The sequence below is a fragment of the Fringilla coelebs genome (assembly GCF_963513975.1).
Source record: "Fringilla coelebs genome assembly, chromosome: 33".
In the NCBI taxonomy this organism is placed as follows: Eukaryota; Metazoa; Chordata; class Aves; order Passeriformes; family Fringillidae; genus Fringilla; species Fringilla coelebs.
This window is the reverse complement of record NC_140059.1, coordinates 1,304,587-1,322,886: the sequence shown is the minus strand read 5'-3', so window position 1 is coordinate 1,322,886 and position 18,300 is coordinate 1,304,587. Positions and strand designations below refer to the sequence as shown.

At 64.3% G+C, this 18,300-nt stretch overlaps 2 protein-coding genes across 2 annotated transcripts; one reads left to right on the top strand and one right to left on the bottom strand.

Moving 5' to 3' along the window:
- Positions 1-1,747: 1,747 nt before the first annotated feature.
- LOC311164563 (blue-sensitive opsin) lies at positions 1,748-10,044 on the bottom strand (the record flags this gene model as incomplete). Its single annotated transcript, XM_084224060.1, has 5 exons — positions 1,748-1,876; positions 2,895-3,134; positions 5,721-5,886; positions 6,692-6,860; positions 9,660-10,044. The coding sequence occupies 5 exons, from the start codon at positions 10,042-10,044 to the stop codon at positions 1,748-1,750; spliced, it is 1,089 nt and encodes a 362-aa protein (XP_084080186.1).
- Positions 10,045-12,909: 2,865 nt separating this feature from the next.
- On the top strand, positions 12,910-18,300 carry MECP2 (methyl-CpG binding protein 2). The gene is given in 5 exon segments (XM_084224129.1): positions 12,910-12,964; positions 16,848-17,150; positions 17,255-17,420; positions 17,422-17,676; positions 17,678-18,300. Coding segments are annotated over 5 exon segments (1,236 nt in total). The 5' UTR covers positions 12,910-12,926; the 3' UTR covers positions 18,152-18,300.

Sequence of the window (18,300 nt, the reverse complement as noted above, 5' to 3'; positions counted from 1 at the left end):
CTGGGGGCACTTGTGGGGCATTGGAGGTGGTGCCTGTTGGTCTGGGAGCACTTGTGGGGCATTTGGGGTGGTGCCTGTGGGTCTGGGAGCACTTGTGGGGCATTGGGGGTGGTAGCTGTGGGTCCGGGGGGCACTTGTGGGGCATTGGGGGTGGTAGCTGTGGGTGTGGGGGCACTTGTGGGGCATTGGGGGTGGTACCTGTGGGTCTGGGGGCACTTGTGGGGCATTGGGGGTGGTACCTGTGGGTCTGGGGGCACTTGTGGGGCATTGGGGGTGGCACCTGTGGGTCTGGGGGCACTTGTGGGGCAGAGCAGAGGCAGCGGCTGCGTCTCCAGTGTTTAATGCGGGGGGTGGGTTATGTACAACGGAGCCGTGGGGCTGCCCCATAGCGGGGGGGTGGGGCAGAGCTGCCGTGGGGCTGAGAACGGTGTGGGGGGTGTGGGGCAGAGCTGCCGTGGGGCAGAGCCGCCATAGGGTAGAGCCCGATGTGGGGCAGAGCCAGCATGAGGTAGGGCCATGGGGCAGAGCACTCTGTGGGGCAGAGCTGTGGGGCTGAGGCTCCACAGAGTGAAGCTCTGGGGCAGCACCACCGTGGGGCAGAGGCTGATATGGGGCAGAATCCTCCATGGGGCAGAGGCCAGTGTGGGGCAGCACTGCGGGGGGCAGAGCCCTCCATAGGGCAGAACCGTGAGGCTGAGCCTGCTATAGGGCTGGGCTCGATATAGGGCAGAGCCCGATGTGGGGCCAAACCTGATATGGGGCACAGCCCAATGTGGGGCTGAGCCCGATATGGGGCAGAGCTGATATGGGGCACAGCCCAATGTGGGGCTGAGCCTGCTGTGGGGCAGAGCCCGATATAGGGCAGAGCTGATATGGGGCACAGCCCAATGTGGGGCTGAGCCCGATATGGGGCAGAGCCCGATATAGGGCAGAGCCTGATACAGGGCAGAGTTGATATAGGGCAGAGCCCAATGTGGGGCTGAGCCCAATATAGGGCAGAGCCTGATGTGGGGCAGAGCCTGATGTGGGGCAGAGCCCTCCACAGGGCAGAACTGTGAGACTGAGCCCGATATAGGGCTGAGCCCAGTGTGGGGCAGAGCCTGATATGGGGCAGAGCTTGCTATAGGGCAGAGCCTGATATGGAGCAGTGCTCGATATAGGGCCAAGCCCGGTGTGGGGCAGAGCTCAATATGGGGCTGAGCCTGATGTGGGGCAGAGCCCTCCACAGGGCAGAACTGTGAGACTGAGCCTGATATAGGGCTGAGCCCGGTGTGGGGCAGAGATCGATACAGGGCTGAGCCCAATGTGGGGCAGAGATCGATGTAGGGCCGAGCCTGGTGTGGGGCCGAGCCCGGTGTGGGGCAGAGATCGATACAGGGCCGAGCCTGGTGTGGGGCTGAGCCCGGTGTGGGGCAGAGATCGATACAGGGCCGAGCCTGGTGTGGGGCTGAGCCCGGTGTGGGGCAGAGATCGATACAGGGCCGAGCCTGGTGTGGGGCAGAGATCGATGTAGGGCCGAGCCCGGTGTGGGGCAGAGATCGATACAGGGCCGAGCCCAATGTGGGGCAGAGCCCGGTGTGGGGCAGAGATCGATATAGGGCCGAGCCCAATGTGGGGCAGAGCCCGGTGCGGGGCAGCCCTGGCTGGGTCAGGCCCGCTGTGGGGCAGAGCGCGATGCGGGGCCGAGCCGCAGTGGGGCAGCCCCGCCGTGGGGCAGCCGTGGGGCAGCCCCGCCGTGGGGCGGGCGCTACGCCGGGGACACCTGGCTGGAGGACACCGAGGACACCTGGGTGGCCTGGGACGAGCCCGACACGTCATCGTCGTCCCCGAAGGGGCTCCGGCCGCAGAACACGAGCTTGAGCATGCAGGAGCGGAACTGCGGGCGGGGGGCGTCACCGCGCCACCCCCGACCCGCGGGGGGACCGGACCCGCGGGGAGAGACCCGAGGGGACCCCTGACCCACGGGGAAACCCCCGACCCGCGGGGGGACCCGACCCACGGGGAGCCCAGACCCACTGAGAGACCCGACCCACTGAGGGACCCCGACCCACTGAGAGACCCGACCCACTGAGGGACCCCCGATCCACGGGGAGCCCAGACCCACGGGGGGAGCCCAGACCCACTGAGGGACCCCGACCCACGGGGGGAGCCCAGACCCACGGAGAGCCCCCCGACCCATGGGCACGTGGAGAGCCCAGACCCACAGAGGGGCCCATAGGAACAGCTCTACACCCACTGCAGGACCCCAGACCCAGGGACAGGACCCCAGACCCCCAGCACTGCCCCACTGTCCCATTGTCCCCACCATCCCCATTGTCCCCACTGTCCCATTGTCCCCACGGTCCCCATTGTCCCCATTGTCCCCATTGTCCCCATTGTCCCCACCATCCCCATTGCCCCCATTGTCCCCACCATCCCCATTGTCCCCACTGTCCCCATGTCCCCATTGTCCCCTTTGTCCCCACCATCCCCATTGTCCCCATTGTCCCCATATCCCCATTGTCCCCTTTGTCCCCACCGTCCCCGTGTCCCCACCATCCCCACCGTCCCCATGTCCCCATTGTCCCCATTGTCCCCACCATCCCTGTGTCCCCATTGTCCCCACCATCCCCACCATCCCCATTGTCCCTAGTGTCCCCACGTCCCCATTGTCCCCATTGTCCCCACCATCCCCATTGTCCCCCTGTTCCCACCATCCCCACCATCCCTGTGTCTCCATTATCCCCACCATCCCCATTGTCCCCATTGTCCCCATCATCCCCACCGTCCCCACCATCCCCACCATCCCCATTGTCCCCATGTCCCCACCATCCCCACCATCCCCATTGTCCCCACTGTCCCCATTGTCCCCATGTCCCCACTGTCCCCCTGTCCCCATGTCCCCATGTCCCCACCTGCTTGTTCATGAAGACGTAGATGACGGGGTTGTAGACGGTGGAGGCCTTGGAGAAGACGGAGGGGATGGAGGCCAGCCCCACGTCGAAGGGGTGTCCCCGGTGCGTCACCACCCAGAGCGCGAAGGAGCAGTAGGGCAGCCAGCACACCAGGAAGCCCAGCACCATCACCACCACCATCTTGGTCACCTCGCGCTCCGCCTTCTGCGTGGTGGCCGACTGCTCCTGCTGCTTGGCCACCTGCGGGGTCGGGGGGGGAGATATGGGGTTAGATGTGGGGGAATATGGGGTTAGATATGGGGTTAGATATGGGGTTAGATATGGGGTTAGATATGGGGTTAGATATGGGGGAATATGGGGTTAGATATGGGGGAATATGGGGTCAGATATGGGGTTAGATATGGGGTTAGATGTGGGGAAATATGGGGTCAGATATGGGGTTAGATATGGGGGAATATGGGGTTAGTGTGGGGTTAGATATGGGGTTAGATATGGGGTTAGATATGGGGGGATATGGGGTTAGATATGGGGTTAGATATGGGGTTAGATATGGGGTTAGATATGGGGTTAGATATGGGAGAATATGGGGTTAGATATGGGGGAATATGGGGTTAGATATGGGGTTAGATATGGGGGAATATGGGGTTAGATATGGGGGAATATGGGGTTAGATATGGGGTTAGATGTGGGGGAATATGGGGTTAGTGTGGGGTTAGATATGGGGTTAGATATGGGGGAATATGGGGTTAGATATGGGGGCATATGGGGTTAGATATGGGGTTAGATATGGGGTTAGATATGGGGGCATATGGGGTTAGTGTGGGGTTAGATATGGGGTTAGATATGGGGGAATATGGGGTTAGATATGGGGTTAGATATGGGGTTAGATATGGGGTTAGATATGGGGTTAGATATGGGGTTAGATATGGGGGAATATGGGGTTAGATATGGGGGAATATGGGGTTAGTGTGGGGTTAGATATGGGGTTAGATATGGGGGAATATGGGGTTAGATATGGGGTTAGATATGGGGGAATATGGGGTTAGTGTGGGGTTAGATATGGGGGAATATGGGGTTAGATATGGGGTTAGATATGGGGGCATATGGGGTTAGATATGGGGTTAGATATGGGGTTAGATATGGGGTTAGATATGGGGTTAGATATGGGGGAATATGGGGTTAGATATGGGGTTAGATATGGGGGAATATGGGGTTAGATATGGGGTTAGATATGGGGTTAGATATGGGGTTAGATATGGGGGAATATGGGGTTAGATATGGGGTTAGATATGGGGGAATATGGGGTTAGATATGGGGTTAGTGTGGGGAGATATGGGGTTAGATATGGGGGAATATGGGGTTAGATATGGGGTTAGATATGGGGGAATATGGGGTTAGATATGGGGTTAGATGTGGGGGAATATGGGGTTAGATATGGGGGAATATGGGGTTAGATATGGGGTTAGATATGGGGTTAGATATGGGGTTAGATATGGGGTTAGATATGGGGTTAGATATGGGGGCATATGGGGTTAGATATGGGGTTAGATATGGGGTTAGATATGGGGGCATATGGGGTTAGATATGGGGTTAGATATGGGGGCATATGGGGTTAGATATGGGGTTAGATATGGGGGAATATGGGGTTAGATATGGGGGCATATGGGGTTAGATATGGGGTTAGATATGGGGTTAGATATGGGGGAATATGGGGTTAGTGTGCGGTTAGATATGGGGTTAGATATGGGGTCAGATATGGGGGAATATGGGGTTAGATATGGGGTCAGGGTGGGGTTAGATACGGGGTCAGGGTGGGGTTAGATATGGGGTCAGATATGGGGTCAGATATGGGGTCAGAGTGGGGTTAGATATGGGGTCAGGGTGGGGAGATACAGGGTCAGATATGGGGGGGATATGGGATCAGTGTGGGGTTAGATATGGGGTCAGGTGTGGGTCAGATATAGGGGGATATAGGGTCAGATATGGGGTCAGTGTAGGGAGATATGGGGTCAGATATGGGGTTAGATATGGGGTCAGTGTGGAGTTAGATAGATATGGGGTCAGGGTGGGGAGATATGGGGTCAGGTGTGGGTCAGATATAGGGGGATATGGGGTCAGATATAGGGTTAGATATGGGGTCAGTGTGGAGAGATACAGGGTCAGGTGTGGGACAGATATATGGGGAATTTGGGGTCAGATGTGGGGTCAGTTATGGGGTCAGATATGGGGTCACACTGGGGCACTCAGCCATGCCAGTGACCCATGGGGGTCTCAAACATGCTGTGGGGGAGGGGTCCTCAGACCCCCAGCACTGCCCCCCACCCCGCCCCCCGCTTTGGGGTCCCCCCAAGGACCACCCCCCCCATGGGACCCCAATTCCTCTGTACCCCAAATAAAGCCCTGTACCCCAATAAACCGTGTACCCCAAATAAAGCCCTGTACCCCAATAAACCGTGTACCCCAAATAAAGCCGTGTACCCCAATAAACCGTGTACCCCAAATAAAGCCGTGTACCCCAATGAACCCTGCGCCCCCCCAAGACCCCCGGGACCCCCCAGGACCCCCAAAATCCCCTCACGGCGCTCAGGGCGAGCAGCAGCCGCTCGTAGGAGATGATCACGGTCAGGAACCTGCACTCCCCTGACCCCCCAAGACCCCCGGGACCCCCCAAAATCCCCTCACCGCTCTCAGGGCAAGCACCAGCTGTCCATAGGAGATAATCACGGTCAGGAACCTGCACTCCCCTGACCCCCCAGGACCCCCCAAGACCCCCAGGATCCCCCCGAGACCCCCCAAGACCCCCGGGACCCCCCAAAATCCCCTCACCGCGCGCAGGGTGAGCAGCAGCCGCCCGTAGGAGAAGACGATGACGCTCAGGGGGAAGCCGAAGCAGAAGCAGAAGAGGAAAATCACGTAGGACTCGTTGTTCCATTTGTTGTCCGTCGTGTACCAGTCCGGGCCGCACGAGCACTGCAGCCCCTCGGGGATGTACCTGGGGAGGGGGGCACCGGGGGGAAGGGGGTCACACCTCCGAGGGACCCCCGGATCGCCCCCGGGACTCCCGAACCGCCCCCGAGATCCCCGAACCGCCCCCGAGATCCCCGAACCGCCCCCGAGATCCCCGGACAGTCCCCGGGACCCCCCGGTCGAACAAATCCCCGAAAATCCCCAGGACCCCCAAGCCCTGGAGCTGTTCAGCCCCTCGGGGATGTACCTGGGGAGGGGGCACGGGGGGTGGGCACAGCCCGCGGGACCCTCGAACTCAGCCCGGGACCCCCGAACTGCCCCCGGGATCAGCAAAGTCCCTGGGATACGCCGGGATCCCAAAATCCCCGACAATTCCGGGGATGGATCTGGGGGAGCGGCTGAGGGGGGGTTCGCACGGCTAAGGGACCCCTGAACCCCCCAAGGGACCCCCAGACCTCCCTCAACACCCCCGATCCGCCCCCAGACCCTTAAAACCCCTCGGGTCCCCCAAAACCCCCCAGGATCCTCAACCACCCCCCAAAACCCCCGACCCCATCCAAGACCCCCCAACCCCCTTGAAGACTCAACCACGGGACCCCCCCAACCCCCCTGCGACCCCCGACCCCAGGGACCCCCTGGCCCCACCCAGGACCCCTGACCCTCCAGGGACCCTCCCCAAACCAACTGGGACCCCCCAAACCAACTGAGACCCCCAAACCCAAGTGGGCCCCCCCAACCTTCCCCAGATCCCCAACTCCAGGGCCCCCCAGATCCCATTGGACCCCCAAACTTTGGGAACCCCCCCGGGGACCCCCAGACCCCCCCCAGACCTGCTCCAGCCGAAGAGGGGGGGCACGGAGGCGATGAGGCCGAAGATCCAGGTGACGGCACAGCCCAGCACGGCATGGCTGCCCCGGAAGGTGAAGTTGCCCAGGGGCTTGCAGATGACCAGGAACCGCTCGAAGGCCACCACAGCCAGGGACCACAGGGACACCATCCCTGGGGACAGGGGACACGGGTGACACCCCTGTCACCATGGCCACCATGGCCAGGGACCACAGGGACACCATCCCTGGGGACAGGGGACACGGGTGACACCCCTGTCACCATGGCCACCACGGCCAGGGCCCACAGGGACACCATCCCTAGGGTGACACCCCTGTCACCATGGCCACCACGGCCAGGGACCACAGGGACACCATCCCTGGGGACAGGGGACACGGGTGACACCCCTGTCACCATGGCCGCCACGGCCAGGGACCACAGGGACACCATCCCTAGGGTGACACCCCTGTCACCATGGCCACCACGGCCAGGGACCACAGGGACACCATCCCTGGGGACAGGGGACACGGGTGACACCCCTGTCACCATGGCCATCACGGCCAGGGACCACAGGGACACCATCCCTGGGGACAGGGGACATGGGTGACACCCCTGTCACCATGGCCACCACGGCCAGGGACCACAGGGACACCATCCCTGGGGACAGGGGACACGGGTGACACCCCTGTCACCATGGCCACCACGGCCAGGGACCACAGGGACACCATCCCTAGGGTGACACCCCTGTCACCATGGCCACCACGGCCAGGGACCACAGGGACACCATCCCTGGGGACAGGGGACACGGGTGACACCCCTGCCACCATGGCCACCACGGCCAGGGACCACAGGGACACCATCCCTAGGGTGACACCCCTGCCACCATGGCCACCACGGCCAGGGACCACAGGGACACCATCCCTAGGGTGACACCCCTGTCACCATGGCCACCATGGCCACCACGGCCAGGGACCACAGGGACACCATCCCTGGGGACAGGGGACACGGGTGACATCCTTGTCACCACTCCCTGTGCCATCCCCACCATGGCCACCACAGCCAGGGACCACAGGGACACCGCCCTGTGCCAATGCCATGGTGTCCCCATGTCCCCATTGTCCCCTGTGTCCCCATGCCTCCATGTCCTTGTGTCCCCCTGTCCCTCTGCCCGATGTCCCCACACCTGGCACTCCTAGGCCAGCTGTCCTCAGGGCCGATGTCCTCAGTGACCCCAGTGACCTCCTGCCTCTTGTCCCACGTGTCCGGTGCCCCCAGACCCAAAGCCCCCAGACCCAATGTCCCCAGGCCCCGGTGACCTTGTAGCCCATGTCCCACACCCCCAACACCCCCAGACCCAATGTCCCCAGGCCATAGTGACCTTGTAGCCCATGTCCCACACCCCCAAAGCCCCCAGACCCAATGTCCCCAGGCCACGGTGACCTTGTAGCCCATGTCCCACACCCCCAAAGCCCCCACCCCCAATGTCCCCAGACCCCGGTGACCTTGTAGCCCATGTCCCACACCTCCAGTGACCCCAGACCCAATGTCCCCATGTCCGACGTCCCCAGACACAGCACCCCCAGGCCATGGTGACCTTGTGCCCCATGTCCTACACACCCAACGCCCCCAGACCCAAAACCCCCAGACCCAGCGTCCCATGTCCAACATCCCCAAACTCAACATCCCCAGACCATGGTGACCTTGCAGTCCATGTCCTGCATCCCCAACGCCCCCAGACCCAATGTCCCCATGTCCAATATTCCCAAACCCAACACCTCCAGACCCAGCACCCCCAGACCATGGTGACCTTCTACCCTCATGTCCAAAGCCCCCAGACCCAGCATCCACAGACTATGGTGACCTTGCAGTTCATGTCCCACGCCCCAAACACCCCCAGACCCAACACCCCCAGACCCAATGTCCCCAGACCATGGTGACCTTGTAGCCCACATGCCACACTCCCAACGCCCCCAGAACCGATGTCCCCATGTCCAACACCCCCAAACCCAACGTCCCCAGACCCAGCACCCCCAGGCCATGGTGACCTTGTAGCCCACATCCCACACCCCCAACGTCCCCAGACCCAACATCCCCAAACCCAAGACCCCGAAACCCAACAACCTCAAACCCAGCACCCCCAGACCACGGTGACCTTGTAGCCCACGTCCCACACCCCCAACACCCCCAGATCCGATGTCCCCATGTCCCACACCCCCAACACCCCCAGACCACAGTGACCTTGTAGCCCACATTCCACACCCCCAAAGCCCCCAGACCCAGCACCCCCAGACCATGGTGACCTTGCAGCCCATGTCCCACACCCCCCATGCCCCCAGACCCGACGTCCCCCCATGTCCAACACCCCCAAACCCAAGACCCCCAGACCCAATGTCCCCAGACCATGGTGACCTTGTAGCCCACATTCCACACCCCCAAAGCCCCCAGACCCAGCACCCCCAGACCACAGTGACCTTGTAGCCCACGTCCCACACCCCCAACGCCCCCAGACCCAACGTCCCCATATCCAACACCCCCAGACCCAGCACCCCCAGACCACAGTGACCTTGCAACCCATGTCCCACACCCCAAACACCCCCAGACCCAACACCCCCAGACCATGATGACCTTGCAACCCATGTCCCAAACACCCAACGTCCCCAGACCCAACATCTCCATGTCCAACATCCCCAAACCCAACACCCCCAGACCCAATGTCCCCAGACCACAATGACCTTGTAGCCCACATCCCACACCCCCAACGCCCCCAGACCCAACGTCCCCCCATGTCCAACACCCCCAAACCCAACACCCCCAGACCCAATGTCCCCAGACCATGGTGACCTTGTAGCCCACATCCCACACCCCCAACGCCCCCAGACCCAACGTCCCCCCATGTCCAACACCCCCAAACCCCAGTGACTCTCCACCCCCCACCCCCCCCCCCACACCCCCCACCGTCCCCCCGTCCCTCACCGCCCAGCGTGGCCGCGAACCCCTCGATCTTGCAGGCCAGCGGCCCCAGGGCGAAGTACATCTGCGAGAAGCTGTAGAAGGCCGTGGTGGAGCCCACGCACACCACCAGCAGGTTGGCCACCGCCAGGTTGACCAGGATGTAGTTCAGGTGCGACCTCAGCTTCTTGTACTTGGCCGTGCACACCACGGTCAGCGCGTTGATGGGCACGCCCAGCACCACCAGCAGGAACATGAAGGCCGCCATGGCCTTGAAGATGCCGGGGCTGCCCAGGTGGGTTTGGGGTACCAGGAAAGGGCTCAGCGCCGTCACGTTCGGGGTGTCCAGGGTCATGGGGATGTAGAAATCCTCGGGGAGCTCGTCCCGCATCTCCCGCGACTTCTGCATGGCGGACGGACGGACGGACGGACGGGCGGGCGGATGGGTGGGTGGGGGGTGACGGGGAGGATCTTTTATAGGGCGGGGGGCGGATGGGACCCCCCCTCAATAATCGGGGCTCAGGAGGTAAAGCGCGGCTGAGCCCGGCTCATCCGGGAGCCGGCGCTGGCCAAGCCGGGCTTAGGCGCTGGGCAAGCGGCTTTCGGGGGGTCTTAATCACCCCCGAGCCCTGATTAGCGGGGTTGGGGTGGGGGATCAGGGGGTATCAGAGCCCCCCCCCATCCTAAAAGGGCTTAATTGGGTGCTGGTGGAATTGGGGGGGGTGGTGGTCCTGAAATACCCCCGGGTGCTGCGGGGGGTTGGGGGTTTTGGGGGTGTTGAGGCGGCAAATCGGAGCCTGGGAGGTGCCTGGGATCCCAAAGTGGGCCCCAAAAGTTCTGTGAGACCTCAAATTGGACCCCAAAAACTGCTTGGGAGCCCAGATTGGACCCCAAAAGGTCGCTGGGATCCCAAACTGGAACGCAAAAGCTCTGTGAGACACCAAATTGGACCCCAGAAGGTCGCTGGAGTCCCAAATTGGACACCAAAATCTCAGTGAGACCCCAAATCGGTCCCGAAAAACTTCTTGGGATCCCAAAATTCCCTGATACCACCCTGTGCCACCAAATTGGACCCCAAAAGCTCATTGGCATCCGAAATTGGACCCCTAAAGCTCCCTGGGATCCCAAATTGGACCCCAAAACCTCCCTGGGACCCCAGACTGGACCCCAAAACCTCCCTGGGACCCCAGATTGGACCCCAAAACCTCCCTGGTTTGCCAAAATTTCACTGGGAACATCCCGTGCCCACAAATCGAACCCCAAAAAATCTCCCAGGACCCCAAGTTTGAACCCCAAACTTTCCCGACCCCCCTCACCCACACCCCAAAACTTCTCCCCAGCCCCCCCATACCCCCAAACTCCCCAGACCCCCCCCCCGTACCCCCAAACCCCTCCAGAGCCCCCCCAATTCCCCCCCCCGGGATTTTGGGGTCCCACTGCCCCCACTGGTGCCACCACAGGGCTTTGGGGACATCAAGGGGGGGGGTCTGGAGGACATTTGGGGGGTCCCGGGTGGCATTTGGGGGGTCCCTGCCCCCCCTCAGGGGAGACTACATGTCCCAGGGTCCCTCTGGGGACCCCCCCCCAGGTGTCCCCCTAATCCCGGGGGGGGTCACGGGTGCTCAGGATTAGGGACAATCCCCCCGGAGGTGGCCCCGATCCGGGGCGGGGGGGGCGAGACCCCCGAAACGGGGAGGGGGGGGTGGAAAAAAAGGGGGGGAGGGGAAAGAGACCCATGGAACAGGGGGGGATGTGGGGGGTCTGGGGGGTTCGGGGGTGTCCTGAGAGGTTTTGGGGGGGTCCCGTATTCGGGAGGGGGTCACTGGGTTTGGGGTTGTCCGGGGGAGGGTCGGGAGGGGCCGGGGGTGGGGGAGGGGGGATTAGCGCTCCATCCCCGCTCATCCCCCGCCCGGGCCGGGGGGAGGGGGGGGGTCCAGCCCCCGCCCCTCCCCCTCCCCCCCGGACTGGGGGGCACCGTGAGCAAACTGGTGGCCACAGTGGCTGTACTGGTGGCCAGTGGGCTCAGACTGGTGGCTGTCATTGCCATACTGGTTCTTTACTGGTGGCCACAGTGGCCGTACTGGTCCCATACTGATCCCTGTTGTCCCCATACTGGTCCAGCACTGGTGACTGTTGTGGCCATACTGGTCTAGTACTGGTGGTCACGATCCTCATGATGATCCCTGCTGTCCCCATACTGGTCGCTGCTGCCCCTACACTGGTTCCAGTTCTCCCATACTGGTCCCCGCTGTCCCCGCACTGGTCCCTGCTGTCCCACACTGGCCCATTTGTCCCTGTACTGGTCCTCACTGTCCCTGCACTGGTCCCTGGTGTCCCATACTGGTCCCAGTTGTCCCCATACTGGTCCCCACTGTCCCCGTACTGGTCCAGGTTGTCCCTGCACTGGTCCCTGCTGTCCCCGCACTGGTCCAAGTTGTCCCTGCACTGGTCCCTGCTGTCCCCGTACTGGTCCAGGTTGTCCCTGCACTGGTCCCAGTTGTCCCCGCACTGGTCCAAGCTGTCCCTGCACTGGTCCCTGCTGTCCCACACTGGTCCCCACTGTCCCCGTACTGTCCCCGCTGTCCCCATACTGGTCCCCACTGTCCCCGCACTGGTCCCCGCTGTTCCCGTACAGGTCCCTGCTGTCCCACACTGGTCCCTGCTGTCCCCGTACTGGTCCCAGTTGTCCCCGCACTGGTCCAAGCTGTCCCTGTACTGGCCCCAGTTGTCCCCATACTGGTCCCTGCTGTCCCCGTACTGGTCCCAGTTGTCCCCGCACTGGGGCAGCGGGACCCGGGGCGGGCGGGGCGTGGCCAGGGCGTGGCCCGGAGGGGGCGTGGCCTCGCGGACCGTTACGGCCGTTGGATTTCAAACCCTTCGCAGCGCGGGGGGGCCCAGGCCACGCCCCCTCCGTCGTCTCTTGACCGACACCCGCTACAGCCAATCAGCGCCCGGCGTCCCGGCGCGGGGCCCAATGAGCGCCCGCGCGCGCTCCGCCGGCCCCGCCCCCCGTAACTGACAGCGCTTCCCGCCAATTCCAACGGCCCGGCGCGAGCGCCCCGGCTCCGCCCCCGGAGGGCGGCCCTGCCGCCCAATCACCGCGCGCCGACGCCTTGACCGACGGGACGTTCGGCCAATCGGCGTCAGGCGGAGGGGCGGGGCCAGCTCCGCTCCGGGTTCCCGTCGCCGCTCGGTCCGGGCCGCCCCCCCCCCCTCCCGCCCCCCCCTCCCGGCCCCCCCCCCTCAGCTTCCCCCCCCCCCCCCCCCCGCGGGTTCTTCGCTGCGAAGAAAATGGCGGCGGCGGCGCCGAGCGGCGACGAGGGGCGGCTGTGAGTGAGGAGGGGGCGGCGGGGCCGGGGGGGGCCGCGGCGGGTGTTGGGGAAAGCTGTGAGGGAGCGGAGAGGCGCGGAGGGGGGGGGGGGGGGGGGGGGGGGGGGGTCTCGCGCGCGCGCGCGCGCGGGGCGACGCCCCCCCCCCTCCTCTCTCCCTCACGCCCCCCCCCCCCCCTTTCCTTCCCCTCACGGGCCGGGCGGGAACCGGGAATGGCGGGCGGGGGGGGTGTGTGTGTGTGTGAGGGCTGGGGGGGGGCTGCGAGCGCCGCGAGTGCGTCACGAGCGGCCGCGGCCCCCCCGGGGGGCGGGAGGAGCCCCCCAGCTACCGGGAGCCCTCGGTGGGACCCCCCGAGCCTTCCGCGGGACCCCTCCGGAATGGGGGGACCTCCCTTCCCTTTCCTCCGGCAGCCCCCAAAATGCGGGCCCCCCCCCCCACCCGCCACAACCCCGCTACGAAATTTGGGGATCCCCCCCCTCCCCTCCGCTCCCCAAAATCCCGTCTGTGTCGCCATGCCGGTGTTGCCCCCGTTAGGGTGGGAGATGGGGACCCCCCCCCCACCCTCTTGGAGGGACCCCCGCCCCCCTCAAGGGGACACACCCCCCGGCCCGTCCCGCGCGCACCCAAACCGCGAAAACCGCCCCAAACCTCTCCCGAGTCACCCCAAAATCCACGCCGAGTCACCCCAAAATTCACCCCAACCTCCCCCCAGTCACCCCGAATTTCTAGTTACCCCAAACCCCCTTAAATCACCCCATAACTCCCCGAGTTATGCTGAACCCCCCCGAAGTCAGCCCAAAACCCTCCCGAAGTCACCCCAAACTCTACCCCGAAGTCACCTCAAAATCCCCAGAAGTCACCCCGAAACGCCCCGAGTCACCCCAAAATGTTACGCTTGCGCTGCGCCCCAAAATGCCCAAATTTGCCGCGAACTGTCACGCTCACGTGGTGCCCCAAAACACCCCGGGTTACCCCAAAATACCCCGAATTTCCCCAAAATGCTGCACCCCAAAACTGCCCCCGAATTATTGCGTGCACGTGACACCCCAGAATATCCGAACTGCCCCAAATGCTGCCCCCCAAAATACCCGAAAACGCCCCTACCGCTTCTCACGCTGCGCCCCCAAACTCCTGGTTTATCCCAAAACGCTGCACCCCAAAATCCCCAAAATTGCCCCAAACTGCTGCTCACGCTGTGTCCCGAATCCCCCCGATTTACCCTAAAATCCCCTGAATTGCTTCAAGATTTTGTGCTCGTGCGCCACCCCAAAATCCCCAAAATTGCCCCAAAATGCTGCTCACGCTGCGCGCCCAAAACACTCGATTTACCCTAAAATCCCCCAAATTTCCCCGAATTGCTGCACTCATGCAGCGCCCCCAAACTCCCGAGTTACCCCAAAATACCCTGAATTCTCCCAAAATTCAGCAGCCCCAAAATATCCAGAATTGCCCCAAAGTTGCTCCAAATGTCCCCCTCACGCTGCTCCAAAAACGCCTCAAATTCCCCCAAAACGGCTGCGCTCCCGCGACCGCTCCGGATCCTCCCAATCCCCCCAAAATCCCCCAAATCCCACCTGGGATCGCCCTAAAACTGCTCTCACACCCCAAAATCTCACAAATCATCCCAAAATTTCCCAAATTCTGCTTGAATCACCCAAATTTCCCTGGAAAACCCCAAAATTTGGCTTCTCACACCCACCTTTGCTGTGGCCACCCTGAGACCCCCTGAGACCCCCGGGGCCATTTGGGATCCTCAACCCTGGGGCCACGAGGGCCACCCCCAGACCCCCCTAGGACCCCCCAGGGACCCCCCAGGGCCACCAAGAGACCCCCAGGGCTGCCCCAAGGCCCCCCTGGGACCCCCAGAGCCACCCCAGACCCAGGACCCCCAAGACCCTCAGGGCCACCCCAGACCCCCCCAAGACCCCCAGGACAACCAAAAGACCCCCAGGGCCACCTTGGACCGTCGACCCTGTGTCATGTTAGGGGGTCCCCGGGGGTCACCCCCTGTCCCCAATCCCCCTCATCCCGAAGTTCCCGCGCCCCTTCCCAAATTTTTTGGTGCCGTTTTTGCGACTTTTAGCCCCAGGATGGGGCTGGGGGTTCCCGGCCGTGCTCCCCCTTTGTTGGGGAGGGGTCGGGGGGCTCCCCTGATGGCCACCAGGGTGGCACCGTGGGGACCCCCAGCACCAAGGGGGGGTCCTGGAGGGGGCTGCATCCCCCTCCCCCCACCCCATGACCCATCCCATAGTGGGGGTCCCGCCCCTCCCCCAGCCTCACCTGTGTGTGTTTCCTCACCAGGACGGGACCCCCGCGCCGGTGACAGCAGTGACACCGAGGACGGGGGTCCCACCCCAGCCTAAATCCCCCCCTCCCCCGAGGGTCCCGTCCCCAGTGACACCGACACGGGGCTCCGGTGACAGCCCCGGTGTCACCGCAGGCTGACCACGACCTCCAGGGCTGGTTTGAGTCCGGCGGGGTGGACACGGGGCTGCCGGACACTCGGCCGGCCGAGCCAGGACGGGGCTTTGGGGGTGTCCGGTGTCCCCTCCGAGCCGCCGTCCCCTCGGTGCCCCCCACGCCACGGACTGACCGACACTGGGATGTCGTTCCGGCCGCGGCCGTAATTCCCGCCGGTCCGGCCTGCCCCTCCTTCCTCCTCCTCCTCCTCCTCCTTGTCCTGGCTCCGGCCAGGCCCGTCCTGTGCTTTGCCCAATTCAGCGCTGTTTCACCCCGTGCTGGTGTCTGGGGCTGTGTCCGTGTGTCCCCTGCTGTCCGTTTGTCCGTCTGCGTGTCCGGGACTGACCAGTGCTATGTCCAGAGAGATGCACGGCCCTGTCTGTCGGTGTCCGTGTGTCCAGCGCTGACCAGTGCTGTGTCCATGTGTCCATGGTGTCCATGCGTCCAGTGCTGACCCGCACTGTGTCCGTGTGTCCATCGGGTCCGTACAGCCGGCACTGACCAGTGCTGTGTCCGGAGAGCCGCAGGGCCTGGTCCATGTGTCCAGCGAGTCTCTGTCCATGTGTCCATTGGGTCCGTGTGTCCAGTGCTGACCAGCGCCGTGTCCAAAGAGTCGCAGGGCCCTGTCCGTTGTGTCCGTGTGTCCAGCGCCGACCAGTGCTGTGTCCTGGAGCTCACTGGGCTGTGTCCCTGTGTTGGTGTCCGTGTGTCCGGCGTTGACCGGGGATCTGCAGCGCCGTGTCTGTTGTGTCTGTGCGTCTGGGCTGTGTCAGTGCTCTGTCCGTGTGTCCAGCACTGACCAGCGCTGTGTCCACGGCCTGTCCATGTGTCCAGCCCTGACCAGTGCTGTGTCCATGGCCCTGTCCGTGTGTCCAGCACTGACCAGCGCTGTGTCCACGGCCTGTCCATGTGTCCAGTGCTGTGTCTGTGCTCTGTCCGTGTGTCCAGCACTGACAGCACTGTGTCCACGGCCTGTCCATGTGTCCAGCCCTGACCAGTGCTGTGTCCATGGCCCTGTCCGTGTGTCCAGCACTGACCAGCGCTGTGTCCACGGCCTGTCCATGTGTCCAGTGCTGTGTCTGTGCTCTGTCAGTGTGTCCAGCACTGACAGCACTGTGTCCAGGGCCCTGTCCGTGTGTCCAGCACTGACCAGCGCTGCGTCCATGGCCTGTCCATGTGTCCAGTGCTGTGTCAGTGCTCTGTCCGTGTGTCCAGCCCTGACCAGCACTGTGTCCACAGCCCTGTCCGTGTGTCCAGCACTGACCAGCACTGTGTCCAGGGCCCTGTCCGTGTGTCCATACACCTACCACTGACCCCTTCCACACCCAGCGACCCGTGTGGCCGCACCCCTCATCCCTCACGTCCGTGCGTCCATCCCTGACCCTCTCCCCTCCCTCCACTGACCGCCGCGTGTCCCCACAGGGAGGAGAAGTCGGAGGAGAACCTGCAGCGGCCGCCCAAGGCCAAGAAGCCCAAAAAGGAGCGCAAGGAGCCGGATCAGCCCGCGGCCGAGCCCGCCGAGGCCGGCAAGGCCGAGAGCTCGGAGGGGGCCGGGGCGGCGCCGGCGGCCCCGGAGGCGTCGGCGTCGCCCAAGCAGCGGCGCTCCATCATCCGCGACCGCGGGCCCATGTACGACGACCCCACGCTGCCCGAGGGCTGGACACGCAAGCTCAAGCAGCGCAAGTCCGGCCGCTCGGCCGGCAAGTACGACGTCTACCTGATCAAGTGAGGCCCAGCACGGGTTGTGTGTGTGTGTGGGGGGTGGCCGGAGAGGGGGGCGCGGTCATCGCCGCTGACCGCTCGCTGACCCTTCGCTCTCCCGTCCGCAGCCCGCAGGGAAAAGCCTTCCGCTCCAAGGTGGAGCTGATCGCCTACTTCGAGAAGGTGGGGGACACCTCGCTGGACCCCAACGACTTCGACTTCACCGTCACCGGCCGGGGCAGCCCCTCGCGCCGCGAGCAGCGCCCGCCCAAGAAGCCCAAATCGCCCAAAGGCCCCCGGCACCGGCCGCGGCCGGGGGCGGCCCAAGGGCAGCGGCAGCGGAGGCGGCAGCGCCCGGCCCAAGGCGGCCTCCGCCGTGTCCGAGGGGGGCTCCGCGGCCAAACGGGCTCTGGAGAAGCCCCCCGGCAAGCTGCTGGTCAAGATGCCGTTCTCCCCGGGCCAGCCGGGCCCCGCGGCCCCGCCGGCCCCGCGGCGGCCGGGCCGCAAGCGCCGGGCCGAGCCGGACAGTCCGGCTGTGCCCAAGAAACGCTGGGCGCAAACCGGCGGGGGCGGCGGGGCCGGGGGGGCCGGGCGGCCCCGACAAGAAGGCGGCGACTCCCCCGGCCGTGCAGGAGACCGTGCTGCCCATCAAGAAGAGGAAGACGAGGGAGACGGTGGTGGTGGAACCGGTGACGATGGCTGCCGCCGCGACCGCCACGACGACGACAACGACGACGCCGCGGCCGCCGACGACCCCGCCGGGCCCCCGCGGCCCCCGCAGCGCCCGCAGCCCCGGCCGGCGCAGCAAGGAGGGCAGCCCCAAGGGTCGGGGGGCTCCCCCCGCGCCCCCCCCGCCGCCGCCGCCGCCGCCGGAGCCCCCCCAGAGCAGCCCCAAGGACAGCGCCAGCCCCCCCCCCCCCGCCGCCCCCGCCACCGCCGCCGCCGCCCCCCCAGGACTTGAGCGGGTGCTCGGAGCAGAGGGGGGGTCCCGCGGCCCCCGACGGCTGCGCCAAGGAGCCCCCTAAGACTCAGCCCCCGCCGCCGCCGCTGCCGCCGTCGCCGCCCTACAAACACCGAGGGGAGCCCGAGCACAAAGACTCTGCCTCCTCTTCCTCCACCTCCTCCTCCTCCTCCTCTTCATCCTCCTCCTCCTCCTCCTCTTCGTCGTCCTCGT